The sequence below is a fragment of the Falco naumanni genome, chromosome 4, assembly GCF_017639655.2.
Source record: "Falco naumanni isolate bFalNau1 chromosome 4, bFalNau1.pat, whole genome shotgun sequence".
Taxonomy (NCBI): Eukaryota; Metazoa; Chordata; class Aves; order Falconiformes; family Falconidae; genus Falco; species Falco naumanni.
Window position 1 is genome coordinate 65,712,096 of NC_054057.1, and position 24,686 is coordinate 65,736,781.

General features: G+C 57.8%; 2 protein-coding genes across 4 annotated transcripts in view; both read left to right on the forward strand.

Annotated features, from left to right (window-relative positions):
- ABHD17A (abhydrolase domain containing 17A, depalmitoylase) lies at positions 1-7,964 on the forward strand. Its single transcript, XM_040592878.1, has 5 exons — positions 1-109; positions 2,623-3,138; positions 5,058-5,252; positions 5,919-6,098; positions 7,021-7,964. Exons 2-5 carry the CDS (start codon positions 2,825-2,827, stop codon positions 7,244-7,246), a joined length of 915 nt encoding a protein of 304 aa, XP_040448812.1. The 5' UTR covers positions 1-109; positions 2,623-2,824; the 3' UTR covers positions 7,247-7,964.
- Positions 7,965-15,687: 7,723 nt separating this feature from the next.
- The window catches only part of REXO1 (RNA exonuclease 1 homolog), a 40,483-nt gene continuing 31,484 nt past the window's right edge, over positions 15,688-24,686 (forward strand). The window contains exon 1 of one of the 3 annotated variants that reach the window (XM_040591096.1): positions 15,688-16,027. In XM_040591096.1, the coding sequence (XP_040447030.1) occupies positions 15,832-16,027 (196 nt within the window). In that variant the 5' untranslated portion in view covers positions 15,688-15,831. Of the gene's footprint in view, positions 16,028-16,338; positions 16,781-21,754; positions 21,892-24,686 lie in introns of those variants that run through there. The other 2 variants (XM_040591097.1, XM_040591098.1) reach the window with 2 other exon arrangements.

A 24,686-nucleotide genomic window follows, 5' to 3' on the forward strand; every position in this document is an offset into this window, starting at 1 on the left:
GGCCAGGCGGGCCGCTGTGCAGCGCCGCCCCCGCCTCGGAGGACCGCAGCGGCCGCCCGTCCCTTCGGCAGCCCCGAGCGCGGGGGGGCCCGGGCCGGAGCATGCCCAGGTACGGGGGGGGTGGGCACGGCCCTGCCTCGGCCGGGCTCTGGGGACGCGGGGGGGCCTGAGCGTGTGCTGGGGGCGGCGGGTTGTCGGGCCCCGCGGTGGGGCGGTGAGGCCCCACACCGCTCAGGGTCTGTGTTTGGGGGCCCACAGCTGTCGGGGGGGGGGGGCGCGGGGGGGTCAGCGTGTGTGGGGAGTGGGGGCGTATGGGTCAGTGGAGGGAGTGGGGCCCACACAGGGCGGTGGGGGGTGTGGGGAGGCCTACAGCGGGGGGGGGGGCACGCAGGTCAGTGTTTGTGTGTGTGTGTGTGGGGAGGGAAAACCAGTCTGGGGGGGCCCGCGGTGGTCCCACCCGGCGGCGTGTGGGTTTGAGGGAGGGTCCCACATGGGGCAGTGAGGGGGGAGGCCCACACGGGGCAGTGGAGGCGGGGGGGGGGAGCCCACGCAGGGCAGTGTTTGAGGAGGGGGGGCAAACCGGTCAATGGAGGGGCACGGTGGTCCCACGAGGCAGCATGTGTTTGAGGAGGGTCCCACACCAGTTACCACTGGTGTGTAGGAGGCCTGCAGCAGTCTGGGTGGGGGGGACAGCGAGTGTGGGGTGGGGGGTCCCATGCCTGGCAGTGGGGTGGGAGGCCCACGCTGGTCAGCAGGGGTGGGGATCTCCACTGGTAAGTGGTGGGGGTCCCACAGCAGTCAGTGGAGGGGGGGCACACAGGTCAATTTAGGGGGGCCTCCCACAGCAGCCCATGGTGGGGGACACCCATGCCAGTTGGTGTGTGTGGGGTGGGGGGTCCTGTGCCTGGAGGGTGGTGGGGGGAGGCACATATGGGCCAGTGTGCATGTTTGGGGGGGGGTCACTCACTCAGTAGGGGGGGCCCACACAGGTCAGTGTGTGTGGGACCCCCCTCTCCCCAGCCAATGGGGGGTGGGAGGCCCATGCCAGTCACTGTGTGTAGGGTGGGGCGTTCCCATGCCTGTCAGTGGAGGGTAGAGGCCCACACTGGTCACTGGTGGGGTGGGGGGCACCCACCAGTCACTGGATGGGGGGATCCCATGTGGGTCAGCGTGTTGGGTGGCCTGCTCAGGTCAAGTGAGTGGGTGGGTGCAGTGTGGATCCTCCCGCTCTGGCCATGGAGTGAGTGCTGGGGGGGAAGGGCGCTCAGCGGGGTGTGTGTAGCATGGAGCCAGCCCCACGCCATGTGGGGGGTTAACGTGGGGGTCTGGATCTGGCCCCTCATGCTGGCTGTGGGGCGAGGGCAGGGGTGCCTGCCCCATGGGGGTGCCAGCCCCCCAGGGGTACCTGCCCATGGGGGTAACGTGCCCACGGGGGTGCCAGCCCCCCAGGGTTATGTGCCCACAGGGTGCCAAGTCCCACAGGGGTACCTGCCCGTGGGGGTAACCTGCCCCCAGGGGTGCCAGCCCCACAAGGGTACCTGCCCACTGGGGTAACCTGCCCTCAGGGATGCCAGACCCACGGGGGTGCCAGCCCCACGAGAGTAACCTGGCCCCCAGGGGTGCCAGCCCCCCAGGGGTACCTGCCCACGGGGGTGCCAGCCCCATGGGTGCTGGGGTTTGGCCCGGCACAAGCGTGACACACGGCATGAGTGTGACCCACAGCGCCTGCGCTGCCGGCAGCTGCCTGCTCTGCCTGCGTGGACCCACGCCGGGACGTGCCCGTGCAGGTGTGCGGCCGCCGGACACCCCGTCCACTTCCACCAAACTGGGGGAGACACGGGGCTGCTGTGTGCCGGCCCCAGCACCACTGTGGGCACCAGCAGGAGGGGGACCCCAGCCCAGCCCAGCCCTGGCCCCCCCAGTGCAGGGCCTGCAGCAGGGCCGTGGTGCGGGGCATCCCTTCGCTCTGAATATTTTGGCATATTTTGGTGCCGCCTGCCTTCTCCTCCCGCTGGGCGGGCAGCCCCCCTCCACCCTTTCCTCCCCTTTCCCAGCCCTTCAGAAGCAGATGGAGCAAATTCCTCGGGGTGTGGGCTGGTTTGACATTCCTCAGTGCGAGCCTGTGCCCAAACTTGCAGAAAATAGTTGCTTTTTTTTTTTTTTTTTTCCCTCTCCTCTCCCCTTTCTTCCCCCTCCCCTTTTTCTTTGGGAGCTCAGCGCTCCTGCTGCACGCCAGTGTGGCTGGGCCTGTGCCGGCGGTTGGGGGGTCCTGGGGGGGCTGCATCCTTCATCCCACCGACTACGCGGCTGTTGTGGAGCGTGTGTATGTGTGCGATCATCCTGCGCCCACCATCCTCGCCTCCTCAGCGTGGGCCTGGTGCGGGGGCTGGGAAGTGTTGAAGGAGGCTTGGTTTTGGGGGGCTGCGTGGGTTCAGTGTGAGTGTGGGGGCTGGGGGAGGGGAGGGATGGGACGGTGCGCCCCTCGGCTAGAGGCGGTGCGGTGCCTGTGCTCGCCAGCGCATGGGTGTGCTGGGGAGGTGCGTGTTTGTCCCCGGCTGTGGGTCACGCGTGCCTGGGGGGTGCCCAGCGCAGAGCCCTCACTGCTTTGTGTCCTGCCCACAGGCCACCGCTGCTGCCCGCAGACGGACGGATGGCGGCCACCCCAGCCCCGACCAGCACCCCGGCCCACAGTGGGCTGCTGGCAGCAGCTGTGCCGAGGGCCAGCTGAGGACGGGGCCTCTCCAGGCTGTCGTCGTTCCCGGCCTCTGTCCGATTTGGATCCTCCCTCGCTCCAGACGCGGCTGCCTTTTGCCTCGCTGCCGTCATGAACGGGCTGTCGATCAGCCAACTCTGCTGCCTCTTCTGCTGTCCCCCCTGCCCCAGCCGCATCGCTGCCAAACTGGCCTTCTTGCCCCCAGAGCCCACCTATGCCGTGGTCCCCGAGCCAGAGCCCGTGGGCAGCACCAGCACGGGCTCCCTGCGAGGCGGCGCTGCGGGGCGGTGGAAGCTGCACTTGAAGGACCGGGCGGATTTCCAGTACTCCCAGCGGGAGCTGGACAACATCGAGGTGTTCGTCACCAAAAGCAGTCGGGGGAACCGCGTTGGCTGCATGTACGTCCGCTGCGTGCCAGGTGCCAGGTGAGTTGCCCCTGGATGTACCAGCCTGGCTGTTTGACCCCAGCCGCTTGGTACCAGGCTGGTGAGGTGCTGGTGAGGCAGCGTGCCATCCTGCCCGCTCCTCTCCTTCAGCTGAGCACCACCTCCTCGACCCAGCCCGACCTGGCGCCTCACTGAAGGAGCCGGCCCTGCCATGGGGGTTTAGAGGCATCCTGCGGGGCGGGTGAGCTCAGCTCCTGCGACCAGTCTGGCTTGTGGCTGCAGCCGGGAATGGGGTTAAGCAGGGAGTGGAGGCAAAGCCGGAGGCTACAGGGATGTAGGGATTCCTTAGGCAGTCCCGCAGATCCCTCCTGATGACACGCCAGTGATACACCATGCTCCAGCTGTGCAGTGAGCATCTTGGTGAGCACCAGGGGGGTCTGCACCCCAGCCTCCATCCCCAGCCCTGCAGCGACCATGTGGATGGGCAGGAGCCTGTGCCAGCCAGGAGACCCCTGCGGGCAACCGGGGCTGCATTTTTAGTCTCATTCACGAGCATGTTTGATTCCTCAAGGGGAAGGGCAATAGGAGGAAAGCCAGGAGGGGTTTAGGCACAACCTGCTTCTGGTCACTCCCGTGGGTCTGAAAACTGGGAAGCTGGAGAGGGGCAGCCTGGGGTGTGAGGTGGAGACCACCTCCCGGCTGCTGGTGACCAAGCACGAGGGGACGGGAGGGGGCTTGGGAGCTGCTCCCCGAGCCAGTGGCACAGCTTGGGGGCTCAGGTGCAGAGGGAGGCCAGGTCGCAAAGCCTGCACCACCCCAGCTGACCGCCTCCCCCACTGGTATCCACCTGGGAGCAATGCACCTTCCAAGGAACGGCATCCGCAGAGACCCCTGCACAGGGGAGTGCAGCCTGGAGCAGCCCCCAGCTCACCAAGGGCTCTGAAGCCACTGAGTGGGCTGGGGGCGAGGGGGATGGCTCTTGCAGGGGATGGAGAGATGTTAGAGGGCTCTGCAGGCTGCCCATGGGGATGTCTGCTGTCCCTGCATGGGTTCCCAGAGAGAGGAGAGCAGTGGCAGGATTGCTCTGCCTGCACATCCACCTGCCTGTGCCATGCTGCAGCGATGCTCAGTGCTGGCCCCGCTCCCAGCCAGCCTGCAGGAGCGGCTGTTTAAGCACAGGCTGCAGGGCTGGAGGGACAGCCCCAGGCTGGGGGGAATCTGGCCAAACCCCCTGGGGCATCAGGTCTCGCTTGTTGTCTGTCTTCCCCACCCCCAGCCCATCCTGCCACCCCCTCCCTTCCTGCGGTGTCCAGGCTGGGACACAGAGGCTCAACCTGGCCGCAGACCTCCCTCGGACCAACTGTGAGGGCTCAACATGGAGCGGGTCCTGCTCCCTCCCTCCAGCAGAAGAGAGCCAAGCTTCCATCAATCTGCTATTAGTGTTAATTTTTATGATTAACATTGTTTTTCCCCTTATGGTGGAAATTTCTTGTGCCTTGTCACTCCCACAATTCACTTCTCTCCCAGTGCCTGGTGTCTTGCCAGACTCAGGAGAGAAAAAAATCTGCTGTCAGAACTCTTACTTGAAATCCCCATTGGGCAAACGGCCCCAAATCCTGAGCTTTTTACCAAAAATAGACTCAGAAACTTGAACAGAATCATCCTGCCTTTGGGCTGCCTGTTTCTGCTGGGAGCAAGCCCCTGGCCCTGGGTGGCAAGGAGTGTGTCTGGGTATCTCCAGGATCGGACTGGGGGCGTTGCGAGGACCCTCCTTGATGGCCAGAGGAGCGTTGGCCCTTCATGTCCTGGGGTTTGGGTTTTGGCCTCCCAAGCTGATGTCCCAGCTGGTGCTGCCCAGGCACATCCATCCCTGAGCTGAGCTGGTGGGGCTGGGCAGTGCAGCAGCACCGCAGAATCCACGATTAACCTGCTGTGCCTGTTTCTCCTCGGTGCTGCAGATACACGGTGCTCTTCTCACATGGCAACGCCGTGGACCTGGGGCAGATGAGCAGCTTCTATATCGGGCTGGGCACCCGCATCAACTGCAACATCTTCTCCTATGACTACTCAGGCTACGGCGTGAGCACGGGCAAGCCCTCCGAGAGGAACCTCTACTCCGACATCGATGCTGCGTGGCAGGCGCTGCGGACGCGGTGAGCTGGGTGCCGGGCAGGGGAAGGGAGGATGTCCATGCTGCCGCCAGGAAAACCCTGTGGTCCAGCAGTCTGGAAAACAGGAAATCTCCCAGAGAGGGAACCCGGGCCACTCATAATGGCAAGGGGTGGCTGGAAAGCAGCTGCAGGGGAGCAGGCTGGGGGACCTGGAGGGGCTGGGATGCTGCAGGGGTATGACCTTGCTTGGAGGTGCTGGCACAAGCTGTGCTCCCCATCTTGCTGTTCCCAGGCTCTCCCCAGGCTGTGCTCAGCCCTGGTTCCCCAGCCAGGTTCAAGGTGCAGCCCCATGATGGGCTCTGCCTCCCCTGCCCTGTGGCCGGGCTCGCAGCGTGACCCAGGAACTGGGGGCTGCCTTGTGCGGCTGCGAGCCTGCCTGGAACCCTGCTCCTGCCGAGGGTGAGCCCTGACACCCCCCACAGCTCCTCTGGCAGCTCAGCCCTGGCTGCTCCCTGGTCCTGCCGGGGGTGCAGGGCAGCTGCTTTGGGTCCAGCTGTGAGGGAAAGGCAGGGGGGACAGAGCCCCGTTCCCCCCGGCCCCAGCAAGCCTTGCAGGGTGCTGTGGCCAGAGCAGGGTGATCCCCTGGGCTGTATCTCCTGGCACTGTGACTCTGGTGCTTGGGTGCTGACCTGACCTGCCCTCTTCCAGATATGGGATCAGCCCGGAGAACATTATTTTATATGGACAAAGCATCGGCACAGTGCCCACAGTTGATCTGGCCTCCCGCTACGAGTGTGCTGCCATCGTGCTCCACTCCCCGCTCACCTCTGGCATGAGAGTCGCCTTCCCTGAGACCAAGAAGACCTACTGGTTTGATGCCTTCCCCAAGTGAGTGGCCCGAGGAGAAGGGACAGGGTCAGCTCTGGAGGGTCAGTGCCCAGACCAGCTCTGTCCTGGACACCAGCCCTGGCCGTGAAGAGGGGTTGTGGTGAAAACTGGGTCTCTTTCCAATGATGGGCTTAAACGTGCCCATCGGCATCCTCTTGCCTTGCATTTCACCCCATCTTGGCGGGCTGTAACTCTCACTGGGGTCACTGTGCCTTCTCCTGATGGTGTGTGCACCCCAAGTCCCCTGGTGGCATCACCTCCTGGCCATCCTGTCCAGTGTCTTTGCCTGCCAGCTCTGGGGCTGTGCCACTGGCCCCTTGTAGTGTATCACAAGGGTGATCCCAGGTGTCCCTGGGACCCTTCTCCACCCCAGGAGTAATTTCTTGGGCTTTTTTCCCCCCTTCTGCAGACGGCAGAGGCAGTGGCATGGAAAAGCAGCACTGAGGTGGGATGAATTCCTGCTTTGCCTTTTCCTCGTAGCCAGGCCAGCAGGGCCCGAGAGACGGTCCCCGAGCCAGAAGCCGTGGCAGGGAGCCACCAGCCCACGCTCTACGTCCCCCTGGCCTCACGTGGCCTCCGGGGCCGGGCTGAGAACAGCCGTGCTTCCACTCCTCAAAGCCTGGCATGGCTGATCCTGAGCGGGGAGGGCCTGCATCCACGCTGTCCTGCAGCGGTTTCTGTCAGCCCTGCCTGGGTCCCATGGGGCTGTTGTGTCTGGTCCTTGTCTGTCATGTCAGGGAAGATCTTGTCCTGGAGGTCATCCTTGGCAGAAGCTCCATGTCCCCATGCTCTGCTGTGATCGAAGAGCATTTCCTGGTCCCTCTCCCCGAGGGAATATGTTTGGGGGGGGCGGCAGGAGGGAGTGCCATGATCCCTGTACTTACCCTGCCTCTCATCTCTTCTTCACCCACTTTCTTTGCAGCATCGAGAAGATCTCCAAAATCACCTCTCCCGTCCTCATCATCCACGGCACGGAGGATGAAGTCATCGACTTCTCCCATGGCCTGGCGCTCTTTGAACGCTGCCCCAAGGCTGTGGAGCCGCTGTGGGTGGATGGGGCCGGGCACAATGACATTGAACTCTACAGCCAGTACCTCGAGCGCCTTCGAAAATTCATCTCCCAGGAGCTGCCCAGCCAACGTAACTAGCAGGGCAGGGGGTTTCTGCCTGTTTCTCCAGTTCTCTTCCCAGTGTCCCTCCCCAATCCCTGCTGCTGGAGGTGCAATGAGTTTGTACAACCTCAGCTCCGGGCTCGGGAGAGGGCAGGACGCCCTGGAGCAGATGGTGCATTTTCCTCTTGGACACAAGCACAACTCTCCTCCCTCCCGGTGTCAGCCCCGGCGCTGCTGGCACCACCGGCCGGGCTGGCAAGAGACGGCAGCTCCTTCCCCCTTCCTCAGAAAGATGAGAGCCCACCCACCTGATGGTGTACCCTTGGCTTCGGATGTGTCCTCATCCCCCCTCCTAAACCAGCGAACTCCTGAATTCCTCCTGGCCGCTCTGCTGCTCTGACTATAGCAATAAGGCGAGTTGGAGAGGGGCTGGGGGCCCAGCCCCCTCCCCGCCATTGCTGCGGGGCGGGACGGAGGAGGTGGCAGTTCCTGCTCTCAATGGCGCTTTCCCGGGATCAGCGCTGGTGGCGGTGGGGTGCCTAGTGTCTGTGTCCCAAGGGGAGTTTGGGGATACGTGGAGGAGGTGCCCCCTGCCCCACACCCCCTCCAGCCTGGCCCTGCTCTGCCTTCTCAGAGCGCTCCCCGCGTTCAGGTCATCCCTAGAAAACCTTCTCCATCTCGCTCGCAGGCAGTGCGCTCGGGGAAACGGGGCAAGGAAACCAGGCACCAAATAAAGAGCAGAGGTTTAACGTTTTACCCGTGTGCACCCTTTCCCTGGGTACACCTGGGGCTGCCTCCCCATCACCCTGCTGGGGGGACCAGCCCCAGCCCATGTGGCTCCGGCCCCTTGGCTTTCCCCGCTGGCCGATGTCTCTGCTGAATTGCACTTGGCCAGATCCCTGACGCTTGTCACCCTCCTCTGGGGACTGGGCAGCCCCAGGGTGCCAACAGATGTGGAGGGAGCCCTTGGGCTCCTGGGATTGGGCTGCAAAGGTCTGCTTCTTTGAATCGGGCTGTGGGGACAATGGGGGCCTGTTCCCCCGCCAGCCCCTGCCCTGTTTCATTAGGGGTTCCCATGGGAGGTGGAGGACCTAGGAGGTCTCAGCCTCCTAGGAGCAGGAGCGTGGGGCCTCGGGTGTGCTGCAGGGAGGGGAAGGGGGACATCCCCATGGTCTGCCGGTGTGCCAGGGCCAGCATGGCGAGGCACACAGCGTGGTCCTGAGCAGGCAGGGTGACCCTGGGGTGAGCACAGCTTTGTTTTGACCTACTCTGTGCCCAGCTGTGCCCCGGGCTCCCAGGGGACTCCGTGATTCCTGGTGTGTGCTGGCCACAGAGGCAGGCACGGGGGCATCCCGCCTTGGCCTCTGCCAGCAGACGGGGTGTTTGCCCCACAGAGCGGCAGGGCGCTCGGCTTTGTGCTTTTGGGGGTCGACGGCTGCTCCGAAATCACCCCGGAAAGAGCTGTTCAGAGTGTCCGTGTGTTTCCTGCATCCCTTGCCTTTGCCAAAGAGCAGAGCATCCCTCTGTCCCTTCCCGCGCCCACAGGGACCCTCGTGGGGCTCTCAGGAAACCGGTTCCCCCCTCCCTGTCCCTGTTGCCCCCGTGTCCCCTCCTCCCCCGTGGGGCCCACAGGCTCATGTGAGGAGCGATAATCTCCTTAGGCGGCTCTTGGGGGTGGGGGTGGGGGGCTCAGGGGCCTGTGGTGGGGCCTTGCATTTGACGAGCGCTCAAATGCACCTATTGTTTGTGGGTGGCAGCCACGGGGGGTGGGGCATGGGACCCCCAGCTCCCCACACCCCTCACCTTCCCCCCAGGACCGAGGTAGGGTGCTGCGGTGAGGAGGGGGGCCCCTCGGCACTGGGGCTCTGCAGAAGCCAGAAGAGGATTTGGGTGCTGGGGTTTTTGCAGAGGGGGTTCAGGGTCCAGGAGCTGGGATGTCTGGCTGCTCCCTGAGCATCCCCCAGTGCTCCCCTCCCATCCCTGGCACGGGGTGATTTTAGAGCCTTCAGCTCACACGTGTGCTGGAAGCCAAAGCCACCATGGTCACCCAGCCCAGTTCCCCTCCGGCCCCGGCCCCGATTAGTGGAGCTGGAGCAGCCCACGGTGTCCTAATCCCGACATAGAGATGTTTTGTTTGCACCGAGGGTATTTTTATCCTCTTACTGCTGCCTGTTTCCTGTCGAGCTGCGGATGCTTTAGAGCAGCTCTGCACTGCCGGCAGGACGTCTCAGAGCTGGTGCTTGGGTTCAGGGCGATGTCGTGGTGGCTTGAGTTTGTATTTATCGTGTCTCAGTTTATAGGGAAAAAAAAAAGGCAAAAAGACAGAAAAGCTCAGCCTGATATTCAAAATTTAGATGCAGTTTGCGTGTATCGGATCCCGGTGAGCCGACCATTGCTGGCTGCTGCCTCCATGATGCACGGCTGTGATCCGTTGTTGTTAGGGATCCGGGCTTTTTAGGTCTGGATCCTTCCCTGCTCCTGGCCAGGGAGAGCTGAGGCTCCATCCTCACCTGGGCACCAGCAGCTGGAGCGAGGAGGGAGGGAGAAGCACTAATCCATACGTGAGCTGCAGGGTCCCCAGAAGGCATGAGCCAGACCTGCCCCGGGGGTCCTGCGCGCAGCATCCCCCACCAGTGGGGCCAGACTGGCTGCAAACCACTGGGATGGTGCTTCTGTCCCCACTGCTGGTGGCACGGCTGGGAGTGCCAGGAAGGGACAGGGTGGGAAGGGGGCTGGGTGGGGGCCAGACCTGGATGGCGCTTGGTGCCTGGAGGGGGGCTCTGCCAAAACCTCGGTCTCAGCACGGCAAAGGCAGTGTCCCAGAGTCCCTCCAGCAGCCGCAGTAGAGGGGACAGTGCTGGCGTCCCCCCAGGTTCTTTTGAAGTCCCCAGCCAGAAGAGCGGGAGCACAGGCAGCTCCTGCTGCCGTCGCAGTCGCAGGCACGTGGCTGGGCTGGGGGCTTTGGTGTGTGCCCACGTGTGCCCGTGTGCAATGGCTGTGAGAGGGGGCAACGTGCAGGATGTCCCAGGGGTCCTACAGGGGGGATTCCTGCTGCCATGAGCCCTCGGCAGAGGTACCACACTGGTGCAGATGGGACTGTGGCCGAGGCCCGGCATGGGGGACGTCGGGCTCACTGGGTGACTCGCCAGGAGGGGTTTAAGTCTCTTTTGGGGCATAAATGAGGCTTTTGATGGCCGGGGCCTGCGTCCCGCAGTCATGAGACCCTGTTCAGAGGCCGAGCTCAGTCATGGGATCCAGGAAACTGAATTAAAGCGTCTTAAGGAGCTTTTTTCCAAGCTTTGCTCTGGTTTTTCACGTGCTTGTCATATGAGCAAAGATGGTATAAAAGGGCAGAGGGGAAGGATCCCATCTGTGGTCGGGCTGGGGAGAGGGGAGGGTGCTGGAGAAAGGATGGCAGGGTGAGGGGCTCTGCACAGCGCTGGCTAAGATGGAGGGAAGGGGACAGGAAAGGACAAGAAGAGGAGAGGATGCGCTGGCAGCAGCCCTTGGCTCTGCCCTGCCAGGTGAGTGAGGCAGCGACCTGGGGCTGGTGGGGGACAGCTGGGGGCAGGGATGGCAGCGGGTCTAGGGGAGCAGAGCCCGTCTGTCCCTGCTCCTCAAGCAGCACAGGGGCTGCGAGCATCCCAGCGTGCCTGCAGCTGCACCCAGACACCGGCCAGCGCTTCCTTGGTGAGAGGCATCAAGTGTGGCATCACGTCCCAGGGAGGAGGGAGCGTGGGGGGCACCCACCACCCTGCGCTGCTGGCTGGGGGGTGGCGGGTGCCCAGTGGTCCCCAAGGTCCCCCTGGGCAAGGTTAAGTCCTGGGAAGGGTACCTGAGCCTGGCCTTTGCGGGTGGGCAACCATGGGCTGGACCCACCCAGCTGTGCACCACGCGCGTACGTGTGCAGACAGCTACACACATGTATGTGCAGACACACGTGTGCGCACACAGATGCATGTGCCTGCAGACGTGCACACAGGTATTCACATTTGTACACTGACACCTGAGCACACGGTGACCTGCGCACACGCACACCTGCATAGGCTTGTGCATGCATTCACGGCCACACACACGCACACACACAGTTGTGCATGCACACATGCATACCCTGATACAGGCATGTGTGCACACACATGTGTATGTGCGACCCTGCTTGTGTACCCCCGTGCTGCCCTTTCGGTGCTGCACTCTTCACCCCCTTGGGTTTGCACAGGCAAACCCACACGTTCATCCACAGCCACCTGCACACGCCAGCACCGCCTGGGTGCATGGCCCTGCTCCCACCCTGCACGCCCACCGCATCCCCAAGTTGGGAACAAGCAGCGCCAGGGCTGGTGGGTCACGCTGGGGAGATCCATGGGCTGGTTTTCACCTCCTACAGTTGCAGCGCAGGCTGGGGATCCCCCAGCCCCCCCAGGCTCCTGCCCCCTTCCCTCCCCTCCTGGCTTACTTCTCTCCTCCGTCTGCAGGAGTGCTCGGCTGGAGGAGTGTGGGGCCGCGGCCCCCTGCCCCCTGTGAGCTTCCCTTTGTCATCCTATGCCTGAGCGATGCCTGGAGGCTGGGACGGTGAAGGGAGGCCCACGGGCTGCCACAGCCCTGCGGTGACGACGCCTGGACTGCACACGTGGGACCACGCACCCAGGGCCAGGGGCCGAGTCCTGGGGGGGCTGGGAGCACCCCTGGGGAGCTGAAGCATTTCCCTGATGGGACAGAGCATCCCCCTGGGGTGCTGGAGCACTCTGGGGAGCTGGGACCACCTGGGGTGGGGAGTTGGGAGCACTCTTGGGGACCTGGAGCATCTCCCCCTGGGCTGGCTGATACCCAGTGGGTTGGGGCTGGGCAGCAAGGGATGCAGCAGCTGGGCCATCGCTGGATGTGGATGGGGTTTTGGGGTGTCACAGAGCACCCATGGCCATGGCAGGGCTGGGGGTGAGTGGGAGGCAGCAGTGGGGCTGGGGAGGTCTCCCAGGGAGGCTGTGGAGCATGGCGGGAGCCGTGTGGGGTGGAACCAGGACGGGTATTGCCCTGCGCACCAAACAGCCCGTCCCTGCAAAGAGACAATCCTGCGCAAGGAAGTTCTAGCAGCTCTGGAGAAGCCACTGTTCTCCCACCACTCCGTTTCTTTCAGCAAATTGACAAACCCCTGGCTGGCACCTCGTATCAGGACTGTGCTGGGACAATGGAAAAATTCCTGTGTGGATGCAGAGAAAATCTGTAACCCCCACCACGGGGAGCAGAAACTTGCCCCAGGAGGTGCTTTTATACAGTGATGCAAAATAACAAGCAGGGAGCAGGGGTCTGCAAGGCAGGAGGCTCCTGCCACACCAGGATCTCTGGCTGCTTTCCCTTTTTTTGGCTCTTTTCCCCCAAAAAACCTCCATCTGATTCATCTGGCATGCGGGTTGATCACAGGGTGGGAATTGGCTGTGGGGTGGCAGGGACCCACTCCCCTCAGGAGCTGCTTCGCCTGCTGCTGGAACTTGGCTGGTGGGTGGGGATGAGGTTTTGGGGACACCCCAGCCACCCCAGGGTTGGATCTGCCCTCCTGCCCCAGTGAGCAAACCAGGAACATCTCCCGTGGCAGGTTTGGAGCCACATTTCTGGGTCACATCCTCCATCCCATCCCTGCTGTGTCGGGGAAGGCCAGAACAGTGCGAGGTCTCCCCAGTGCAGGGAGCAGGTCCCCACTGTCACCCAGTGGCAGTAAGGGGCTGGGGGGAGGGGGGGGGGGGGGGCAGGCTCAGCCCAGATTGGTGGCATCCCTCTGCCTGGCTCTCCCTGGGCAGGAGAGGAGCAAAAACGTGGAGCAAGGGCTGTGCTGGCATGTCCCTCCGTGCTGCCCCTTGTCCCACGTGGGGACCTGAGGTGCTGTGACAACCCTGCCACATGCCTGAGACATGTCCCCAGGTTGTTCCCCTCCAGAACTTACATTGGAGCATTTGGTTTGTGTGCTCACATTGAGTGTGAGCCGTGCCAGGAGGCAGAGGGAGCATCAGCCGGGCGCCCCAGGGACAAGTGGCTGGACAAATCCCCCTCGCTTCTCTGCAGTGGGGTCAGGAACTTGTGCCTGGGCGGGGGGAGATGAGGTCAGTCTTGGCGATCCATTAAGTCGATCTGGGAGGCAGCGGTGGGGGGTTTAGGTCCTTCGCAGGGTTGGAGGGACTCGTTTGGGGTGCTGAGCTTTGGGGGTGAGCTCGGATCCACTATGACAGGTGAATTTGGGGGTCCCTGTTCTCAGAGGGGCTGCTTCAGGGTGTGCAGGGATCATCGGCACCATTTCCAGTGCTGCTAACTGGGAGCTGAGTGGGCATCCCAGTTAACCAAGCTGCTCCTTCCTACATGGGGAAGCAAAAGTATAGCCAAGATCAGCCTGGACCAATTTCAGGTAGTTTTTCCATGTGGAGTCCTGCAGGTCGGGACAGAAATGAATGGTTTATTGTAGATTATTTTGTTTTCCCAGTTTGTGAGTTGAGCAGGCATGGGATGAGAATTATAAGGCAGGGAAATAACGTTATTCAGCGTGTGTCTGCGCGCATGGTCTTTCTACAGAGCCTTCTCTATTACAGCTGAAGTTACATAAAATAGGTTTATCTATATCATAAAGATAAAAATGCTTTCTTTTTTTGGGGAAAGATAGCTTGCTTTTCTAGCATTTGTGGGAGGCAGGGAGCTGGCTGGCAGAGGCGTGGGTGGGGATGCTCAGCGCAAGCCCTCCCCGGGTGCCTTGTAAAGCACCCTGTGTCAGTTCCATATTTCTGCCAGAGGGAAGGCTGTTGATCTCCTGGTGTCTCGCGCTGTTTAAAAGCTTTTTATCAATTGTTCAGGTTTCCTGGGGCCAGCAGCTGCTTGCCCCCAGAACTCAGCGGTGCTGGGGCATTGGTCTCCTGCTTGCTGCCCCCGGTATGTTGGCAAGGCACGGTGGTGGGCTCTGCTCTGGGGCTCGCTCTGCTGGGATGCTGTAGGGAGGAGGCAGCAGCATCACCTTGTTGTGGCACCGTATTTAAAAATAAAGTGTTTGTTTTTTTTAAAAGACTCCTGTGAAACATGACTTTTGTATTCTTTCCGTTGGCCTTCCTTGGGGCCAAGGATGACTCCCCCTTGGGCACTGTTCTCTACACCGTCTAGCAGGCTCCCTGCACTGCCCCAGAGCTTTCCAGGCTCTCTCCCATCTCTCCTTTCACAAGCGATGAGGCATTCCTGGATCATCCTGTCTCACTGGGCTGGAGCTTCTGGCTCCGCTTAATGGGATTTCTCCTTGAAGGGCTTGGTGGCTCACTGTCATCCCGACACAGCCTCACCTGCTGCGGATGGAGGCTCCTTCCTTTGAAAAGCCGAGGCTGGGGCAGCAGCAGGTGATTCGCAGGAGGTGTGGGTGCCCCTCACCCGCTTGACCCCCGCCCGGCCCAGCTCTGAGCCCCACAGACAAATCGCTGGTACCATGCGCCTCCATTTCCCCACTGGTAAATACTGGTGTGGTGGCTACTGGGGGAGAGGGGCCGGGCCTCCATGGCAGAGCGAGTTCACCCCCCCCGGGTGGCTTCTGACAAGTTATTTCTGCCTTGAGTCTCCCTAACCAGCCTGGCTGGTGTTCTGCTGCTTTCCAGAAGGCTGGGGCCGTGAGCTGTGCCATGGTGGTGGGCTGTGCTGGTGGTGGTGGGCCATACTGGGGGTGGGGTGCTATGGCGTGGGGGTGGGCCATGCTGGGTCCAGTAGGCCATGCTGTGGCAGCGGGCCATGGTGGGGATGGTGGGCCATGGCAGGGGCTGTGCCGGGGGTGGTGGGCCATGCTGGGGGTGGTGGGCCATGCTGGGGATGGTTGGTGGGCCATGGCCCGGGCCATGGTGGGGGATGTGCTGGGGATGGTCGGTGGGCCATGGTGGGGGCCATGCTGGGGGTGGTGGGCCATGGCCCAGGGATGGTGGGCTGTGCTGGGGATGGTGAGCCATGCCAGGGGCTATGCTGGGGGTGGCTGGTGGGCCATGGCAGGGATGGTGGGATATGCCGGGGATGGTGGACCATGGCGGGGGCCATGCTGGGGATGGTTGGTGGGCCATGGTAGGGGCCATGGCAGGGATGGTGGGCTGTGCCGGGGATGGTGGGTCATAGCAGGGGCCAGGCCACACAGGGAGCCCGGTGCCGCCGCTGTGCCCGTGGCAGGGGGGGGGTCGCGGGGATGCCGGGGCCCGCACCCTCCTTCCCCGCCTGTCCCTCCGCATCTCCCCCGCTCTGGGGGCGCTGGCCCGGCCCCAGCTGACCCCGGACACACCCGCCAGCTCCTACAGGCCGGCCGCTGCGTCTGGGCGGCGCCGGGTCCCCGCGGCCACTTCCTGAGGGGCGGCCCCGGGCAGAGGGCGGGCCCCGGGCACTGCCGCCACTTCCCGCCCCGCCCCGCGCGGCTCAGGCGCGGCTCAGGCGCGCGGCGGGCAGCTCAGTGCGGGCAGCGGCGTCGCGGGGGCCTCGCCGCCGGGCCGGGCGCTCCCAAGATGGCGGCGGGGCCGGCGCCGGCGGTGTGAGGCGGGAGCGCGTCTTTGCCGCCGCCGCCCGCGCCTCCTCACCTACCCCCTTCTTTCCCTCTTGCCCCGCGCCCCGGCCCCGCTCCCCGCCCCGCAGCCGGCGGGATGCTGAGATCCACTGGCTACTTCCGCGGCATCGACTGCCCCTTCCTCAGCGCCGGCGGGCCGGGGCCGGGCGGGGGCCCTCCGTGCCGCCGGCCCTACTGCCACTTCCGGCACCCCCCGGTGGCGGCGGCGGCAGCGGCGCGGTGCGGAGCCTCTGGCGGCCCCGGCGCGGGGCTGGCCCTCGGCCACGGCGCAGGTACGGCCCCGGCCCGGCCCGGCGGGCCGCGGTACCCCCTTCCCCCTCCCCCGGTTCCCCCCGCCCCGGGCCGTGGCGCTGCCCGGCCCTCGCCCCCCCGGCAGCAGCGTGTCCTCCTCCTGGCGCGGCCAGGCCCGCGCCCTTCCTCCTCACCACGCCTGCCCACCCTTCAGGGCCCGAGTCTGTCTCCCGCTCTTGTAACCCCGCCTGCTCCCCCGGCCCGGGTGTTGCCCCCTGCAGCCCCTCTCGGGTGGGCTGTGGGCACCGTCCAGGCGGGGCAGGTGGGTCCCCTGAGCCCCTCAGCCCTGCCCGGGCTCTGGGCCCTGCGTTGTCTCCTCTTGTTGCCTCTGAAGGAGGCTCTGAAGGGACTTTTTACCTCACCCGGGGTGAGGGAGAGGTGGATTCTCTCCTCCCCTGGATCCTACCGTTGCTGCCTGGCCCGGGGGTGGTGGGGAGCAGCTTTCCAAAATGTCCGATGGCCTGAGGACAGCCTGTCTGGTCACCAGGATGGAGGCTGCGGGAGGGCAGTGCTGCTGGATGCTTTCTTTGTCCCTCCAGGCACCCCGGCTCACGCAGCAGCAATGAGGTGTCAGGGCAGGTGACGTGCTCTAGGCTGGTGCTGCGAGGCAGGACCTGCTGGTGGGGTGTTGCAGGGGGGCTGCGGGGAGCTGGGCCCCCTCCTGATGAAGGACTCGAGGAAGGCGTGGAGTGCTGCCAGGTTTCTCAAAACGAAGCTTGGCTGCAAAAACGCTGGTGAGCTGCTGTTGTCCTCATTCTTCCAGCAACTCTTGTTTTACTTACATTATTTGCTCATCTGATTATTTTTTTTGGAGAGAAAAGCCTTCGTTCTTCTCCCCAGAAGAATACTTCTTGCTTCTTTTTGTTAAAGCTCTGCTGTTGCAGTTAGATATACTTGCTAGTATGCGTGGTCTCAACAACCTGAAACAGGTGTCACAATAAAGCAGAACTTGGGTTTTTTCTGTACTTGCTTAACTTTAGGTTATTCATGGGTTTGGAAAGCGATTAATTTTTTGTGTCTCCTCGTTAGAAGGTCAACTTACCATGACTCTGTTTTAGTTTAAAATAAAGAAAGCAAAGTATACTCAGGGCTGTCACAGGCAGATGGATACTGTATTAGAAAGGCAAAAGTTTTTTACCTCTTTCATTATTCTTTTGAATTTGAAAAACTCTAGAACCCTTTAGGATGGTCCTCTAAATGCTTGATATTATAATTAGCTTTCAGAGTACTACTTCTGTTTGTCTTTAAATATCTGTAGAGTGTCAGTTTTGGAACTGGATATGTTCATTTTGGTCTGCCACCTGAAACATGCAGCTGTACTAAATAAAAGCTGGTTCTGGTTTTGAGTTTTGAAATGGGGAAGAGAAGGTTCGTCTTTAGTAAAACCTTCTGGTGCACCTGGAAAGTGTGTTCAGCTTCTAATACTGGCTGAAAAGTGTTAATGTAAGAGCTGACTGTGAATGACAAATTACCCCAATGTTTTGTTAGGCCTGGCTTGGATATGTTAGTGACCCAGGAGAAATCTTGTATTTTGGGAAGTGAGAATGGTGTATCTACTGTATTATGGCTCTTAGAGAAGCTTTGGCTTTTGAAAAACAAAAACTCTAGTGTGGGTCTGGTTTTCCTAGGTGAAGTGTCTGCCACTTGTGAAAGAAACGGCATTGTGAGGCTTAACTTCCAGCCTGTGGCCTCCCACTCCCCCCAGCTGGCTGAGCTGCGTGTTCCTGCTTCCTTTCCCAAACTCTTGGCATCTAAGGCATGGCAGGATTGTCATAACCAGGGATCTGTAAATTCTGCCTCAGCTTAGTACTGGACTTCAGCCATTTTTTTAAATGTCTATTTTGATTGAGAAATGGAAGAAGAGCATTGAACCTGCTGCAAAATGCTGTTTTTTTAGAAAGGACTTTAGTGGGGTTGTGTAAGGTACACAATTTCTATAGGAGCAGAAAACGTCTTTGCAGTGATTTTGTAAGCAGTGCTATGGCTTAGCTTCATCTGAAGGGTTCAGCTTGAAGTGCTTCTATCTTTTCCTCTGTCTGAAGCCCGTCTAGCTTGGAAGGATGTATTTAAGATTTACACTAGAGGGTGTAGTAGTTTAGCAGCCAGGCAACCATCTTCTTGGAAGCAGGTTCTCAATCCACCATAAGTTGCTCCCTGTCAGTGAAACTGCCTGTCTTGTTTACAAGTAGCCTTATAACAGTGCACTTGGGCATATTTGACCTGTTTAATCACATCACTCAATAAATAAGCTTTAAAAGCATAATTTTTAAAAGCAGGTGGGTATCAACAGCAAGAGCTACAGTGCAGATCTGTGTTTTCTGGGATAGGGCCTGGAAAAAACAATAACATCCGAAGAATTAGTCTGCTAAGCGTATTGATTCAAGACTGATGTTGACTTTGATGTTTTGAGGATCACTGTAGGACTGGCAGTAACCCCAAAACCCTTAGTAGAGCTTCCATAGCCTTGAAAGTAGCTTTTGAAAACTGAGGAGTGGAGCTGGCCTTGCCTGCTTGTGGCAGGAGGAGGCTGTGGGCACAGGCCAGGGGGAGCAGAGAGGAGGTGAGGAGTTAGTGGGACTGTTCCCCTTTTCTTTGCACCCCTCACTGTTCCAGATTTCCTGAGGAGCGTACCATTCTGGGGTTCGCAGTACATGATCCATGTTTTTCATACAGTGCTCTTATGTTCCCAGCCACTGGGAGACAACGGCGAAGAGGCCTCTATGCCTGTTAAGGAGATCAGCAGCAGCAGGACTGACTTTTCCCCCGTCTGCTGCTGTTTGCATGTGGCAAGTGCTCCCTTTTCTTCCCCTCTGAAAGCAGCTCAGTAAATAAAATCTTGTTGGGTGAGGAGGGAACCAGCACGGTGCATCTGCTTTGTAGGGCACGTTTGAACTGGGTTCTGAAATGCATGGTACTTCATGTGGGAAATCTATTCCAGTGTCTTTACTGCAAGTGTCTGCCTGCATGGTAAAAGAGTGTGGCTACCTGGAGGCTTCTGGAAATTCAGGACTGGCTGAAAGCTGAGGAGGGTGCGGGGGCGGTAGTGTGCACCGATGTGGTGTTTCCACAGCAGTGCCTGTGGGCTCAGAAATGGTATGTGAGCCTGTGCAGGACTGGGAATCTGGAGATTGCAAATTCTAATCCTGACTTGGCTGAAGTGCTTTTTCCATCTACAAAATGACTAAAACCCACCTGCTTCTGAGCAGGATGAAGAGATTATTGAATGTGTGTGAAGTGCTTTGAAAGCATGCTGTGTAAGTAGGAGGGAAGAACTGCCTTCAGCCCTAAAAGCATCTCTTCAAGAGCTGTAGAGGAGAAAAATAGGTCTCTCTTTAAAGTCTAGGTCCTGAGTATGCTGAGAGACATAAAAGAAGCATAATACATCTCTTCATAAATATCATAAGGAAACCAGCTCTTTGGTTTGCTGGTTTTGATACAGCTGTCAGCAGATGCTTAGGAGGTGGATGTTTTTTGAACCCGGAGCAGTAAGCTGTGTCCAGGTCTGGAGGTCTGAGTTCCTCTTTGTCTGCTCTGATCCTTGCCTTAGTGCAAGATGGGAAGAGCAAGGCTTTCAGCACCCTGCCTCAAAAGACTTTATTATGGAGTTGTGTGCACTGACAATTGCTCGGCAGTTTTCTGGTATGGTCCAAAGCTTGAGGAGTGGTTTTCTTGCTGTGTGGATTTTCTATTTAGATAGGCAAGGCTTTGCAGATTAGATCTAGATTGCATCTTTGGAAGGTGTCTGGATGGGTTTGTGTGGTAGCAACACTTTTTTCACCTCTCTGTGATTTACACTACCCAGCTCACAAGTAAGCCTTTGTAATGCTGTTTGGCTCCTCTTGGCCCAGGTCAGGTGTGGAGATATCCTTGGGCTTATCTCCCCAGCTTTAACCCTGTTGATCCTGTCACTGATGTAGGAAGGCCCTTCACCTCTCCTTTTTCAGTGTTCAGCTGAAAAGCAACCACATGGGATGGCTGTGACTTGTATATAAAACACTGTGCAAAATGATACTTGAGAAAACCTGAAGAGGCTGTTTAACAGTTAAACCCCAATTTTAATTATCCTCAGCCCGTGTGTCACTGTCGGATCAAGGACATTGTCATCTTCCCCAGTGGGGTTCCTCGTACAGCATGTTGCTGAGGGGCTGCACGTTAAACTGAGCCATGTGTGGTGGGAGCAGCCTCTCTGTGCTGTCTGGGGTTGCCTTTATGTTACTTATATTGCAGTGCAGGTTTGCACCATGTGTAGTAGGAAGGATGAAGGAAAAAGTCTTTGCAGCTGCATTTTCCTTCCTGTAGTTTTATGTTGTGCAATATCAACTTCTTGTAAAAAAAAAAAAGAGCTTTTATCGCTGTATTTGCTACAGGGAAATTGAATGAGCAGGAACTTATGAATTGCCCTCAGTATTTCTTTGCTGAGGGGGGAAATTAGGTGGTTCAGCTTTGGGTGCTCTAGTCCATGGACTGCATGTGGGGGGGTTGCTAAGACTGCTTTCCCTGCCCCCTTCCACATTTGTGTTTAGAACAGTACAGACCAAAATGTTAACGGTGGAAGTTTTTTTTAACTGAGTTTTGAAATGAAGAATAGAAAGCCCACTTGATGGTAAGGTCAGGACGTGTCTTTTCATGTAAATCAATGTCATGGCTTTCTAGTGGTTAGGGATTTCTTGTCATTTAACTAACTTGTCAGTTATGGTGGGTTTCCTGTGGGTGGGCAGGTGCAGCTGCTTCGTGTGTTGGGATTTCAGCATGGGCTGGCAGGGCCCTTCTGATTTTTGTCTTTCTGCAAGCGGGGCGAGCGTGGCTGTGGGGAACCTTGGCCCTGAGCTTGCACACGGCAATTCCTTGCTCCTGTTACAGACGTCTGAAAAGCAGGAGGTGGGAGCAAATCTCTGTCAAGCTGGAAGGATTTTGAAGGCTAAAGGTACAGCGACCTGCCTGGGTGTTGAAGGCCCAGGAGTTGTGCCGGTGTTTGCGAGCTCCCTGGCCTCCTCTCCAGCTGCCACAGGAGGCCTTTGGCTACTCTTGCAGGATTTCTCTCTCCAGCATGCACTCTCTTACCTGACATTAAAACGCTTCCTCTGATTTTTTTAAATTTATTTTTCCCTCTAGTCAAACCCTGCAGTGCCGTGTTAGCGCTGGAGAAGCGGAAAGCACAATTTGCTAGTCCAGGATTTCCCAAACCACTTTCCCTGGGCTTCCTAGTGTCAGGAGAGGTGGGTTGGAGGCGCCGGGGCGGCGTGCCGGCTGGCGTGATGCTGAGCGGCAGCAGTGCCGGGCTGCGGGCAGGTACTGACAGGCAGGGCCGGGTATCTCCCTGCCCTGCAGCCTTCTTCCCTGCTGGGGCTGAGCGTGGGCTGCGGGGCTTGAGAAGTGGGGTGGAGTTGGGCTCCGGCTGGGGGGCCAGGTGGGATAAGGAGATGGCTTAGCAGGAGCCTGGGGATTGCCGTTTGGGAAACTGCTGTGCTTGCCAACTTGGGTTGCTCGAATCAAGTAAAAAGTAACATTTGCAGTTGGGGAGCGGGGAAAGCAAGACGTCAAAGAATTCCCCAAGATTATAGTAGCAGTGGTAGGGAAGAAGAAAACAGCCAAAAAAACCCCCTGCAGACACTTGAGTAAAACCCAGTCAGACTTGGGAGTAAATGAGGGTGAAGGCGGGACTTTGGGTTGGTAAGTCCTGCCCTAATTATCTCTGCAGCCCGGAGAGTGCTGTGTCAGCACATGGTCAGCGGTATTGTGCCACACGCCTTTGCTGGAGTGTCTTAGCAGTGCCGAGCAGATATTAAAAGCCTCAAGTACAGCATGAACAAATATCTGCAATACTTACTAACTGCGGGGAGCTCAGGTAATTCTTTGAAGTTTTTGACTTACTGTGGGGTGAACTTGTGTTTTGGTGTGGGTTGCAGTACGCGAGGAAGCAACTGCGTGAGAAGTACCTTCTCCAGAGAGGCTTTCACGTGTCAGCCATTCATTTAACATGAGACTTTGGTCCTCAGGGTTGCATCTGCCTCTGAAATATATGGACTATGCAAAAAAGTCAGCTCTGCTTTGGAGAGTTTAGTTGCACGAGGGTTTTCATTTCCCTGTGAGATCTACCCTTTTTATTTGAAGAGGGGATCTGTGCTGAGTTTTGGGGAGTGTGTTGGGTTAGCTGGTTCAGAGAGCCTGCAGAGCCACAGGTAGCAGAGTGGTAAAGAAGCTGCAAGTATTAATTCCAGCTTTCGAGTTCTCTAAAGCTGGACAGGTTTTAAAACCAGTTTAAGTTTTGGGTTTAACCCTTTGTAAGTCACAGCCGAAGTGTTTAAATGTAATATAGCTTGAAAGGTGCTTTTCTTTAGTTTTTAACTTTGTTTTTCAAAGTGTCCAGTTGTGACTGTATTAAAATAGTGGTTTGGGTTCTTTTTCTTAAATGGGTGTTCTTCACCTGAAACAGTTAAAGAAGTAGGACACGTGTTGAGAAGATAACTTATCTTGAGCAAGCCAGAGAAAGGCTGGAAAAGAAAAAGAGTCTGGGGGATGAGGAGTAGTGTTACTGCTCATGGACATGCTGGTCAAAGTAAGTTTTCAAGGCGGAGCTGAAAAGAGAGAAAAGACGACACCGGAATAATTTAAGTATTTTTCTTTTTTTCTGCTTCTTTGAAGAGTGGCTTTACTTACTAAGTTTTGGAGTAGACCCTTAGTTTTACCTAGCACTTGTACAGGAGATGTGGAAATGTTTTCTGGGCTCTTTTTCTTGGAAACAGAAAAAATAAGTCTTAGTTAATTTTCTGTTTCCTAAACAGAATTTCAACTTTTCTTGTATATTGAGGAATAACTTTAAAGATAAAATGAGAGAGGGAATGGAAAGATCTCCAAAGAATCCAAACATTGAGTATCTAGATTAATGTATCATTGACTTTAAAATGGTGAGATGCCTTCTAGCCTGTGTGATGACAGACTGTGGGGTCAGGGTAGCAGCCTGGGGAGAAATCATGATATTTTTGGTGCCAGCCTTTGCTTTCTGCCCCTGTCCTGGCAAATCCACCAGTTGTTTTTCATGTTTTTTCCTAGGCTGTGGGAGAAATGTACTAATGGTGTGATTTCCTCTTAAGAAGGCATTACATTTATCACAGATCTTGACACACCTCTGACGCTCTTTGCCTGCCACAGGTGTTTTAGCACCAGAGCAGGGACTGTACATCACGGGGGTGATAGAGGAATGTAAATGACAGCTTTTGCATGGGCCAGACCATCTCGTTCTGGCTTTGGATCCTCAGATTTAACTAGTGGTGTTGCTGTGTGAAGCAGTGGTAGTCCCAGCTGTCTTCCAGGACTGTCTGTGAGGCTATCAGGAAGGTGAAGCTACCATATTTAGTAGGCTTGAGGACCTTTTAGATGCCTCTTCTGCTGTGCCAGAGGCAAAACTGCACAAAATTGTTTTCTTGAATAAAATTAGGTGTGTACTGCTTCCCTGGATGTTGCTGCCGGAGCTGCTTTGAGGGGCATGCCCTGCCATCCTCCTGTCAAGTGAGTGTCCTACCTGAGTGAGTTGTTCCCTGATAACGCACCCCATAAAGGGGGCTGACATGCTCCCTTGCTGGATTGAATCCACTCGGGCACATCTGTGTCTCCTCTCCAGCCACGGTGTGTCAGCAGGCTCGGGTGGCTGAGCTGAGAAAATGGCTTATGGCTTGTATGAGGATGATGTCTGGCTGCTCTGGTCCCTTGGTGAGATCCCCCTCCCTGTGCTGGGTGTGACACCCTCTGCTGAAGCCCCTGGTCAACCAGTTCAGCCCAGTGAGACAGTCTTGGTGGCACTGAGTGCTGATGTTGGCTGGCAACATCTGGTGAAACCATACCATGACCTCAAGCAGGCTTTGTCACAGCAGGTTTAAAAATACTGCAGTGTGATGGGTAACTGTTCAAACTTTTTTTCAGTCTTGCTAATCTAAGACTTTCTTTTCTCATATTTGCTTCCTTTTTTCTGCTGAAGAAATGACCATGTTGGTTCATGATGTACCTTGACTCTGTGGTATGAAATACCTCTTGGGGACTAACAAATGTAGGGAGTGGGGTGCATAGGGAGGGTCCAGCTTGGTTAGACTGGCTGTAATACCCCCTCGGACTTTGCTTCCCTGGTGTTCTTAGACCAGCACAAGGTTATCTAATTTTAATAGTTGAATTTACTATTTAGAAAGAGTGAGAAGGAGTAAAAAAAAAAAAAAAAAAAAAAAAAAAAAAAAGGAAAAAAATCGTTAGGGCTAGGGTTATATTTAAAGTTGAAGAACCATTTCTCTGAGCTCCTCTTACCTGCCCTCCTAACCCATTTATTCTGGATAACTATTTGAAAGCCACTATTTTAAATCTCAGTGTTAATTATTTCCAAGTGGTTGGATATTATTGTTAAATTAATTGTTGGAAATTTGCTTTGGGTACTCGCAAATGAGGTCTGCGCCCAAAACTGCCATTTCTTTTGCACTGTTTAATTCTGAAGAGAGGCAAAGCTCAGCCTGCTAGTATGGCCTTTTGGAAACACTTTGTTCTTGAGAAACTACTGTATCATCTGTGAAGCATTAAATGAAATGCTTAAAATAATTTTCCAATGGTGATAATTTTCCTGTAATCGCAAAGGTTGTCCATTTGCTAAGTACTGGCACTGTA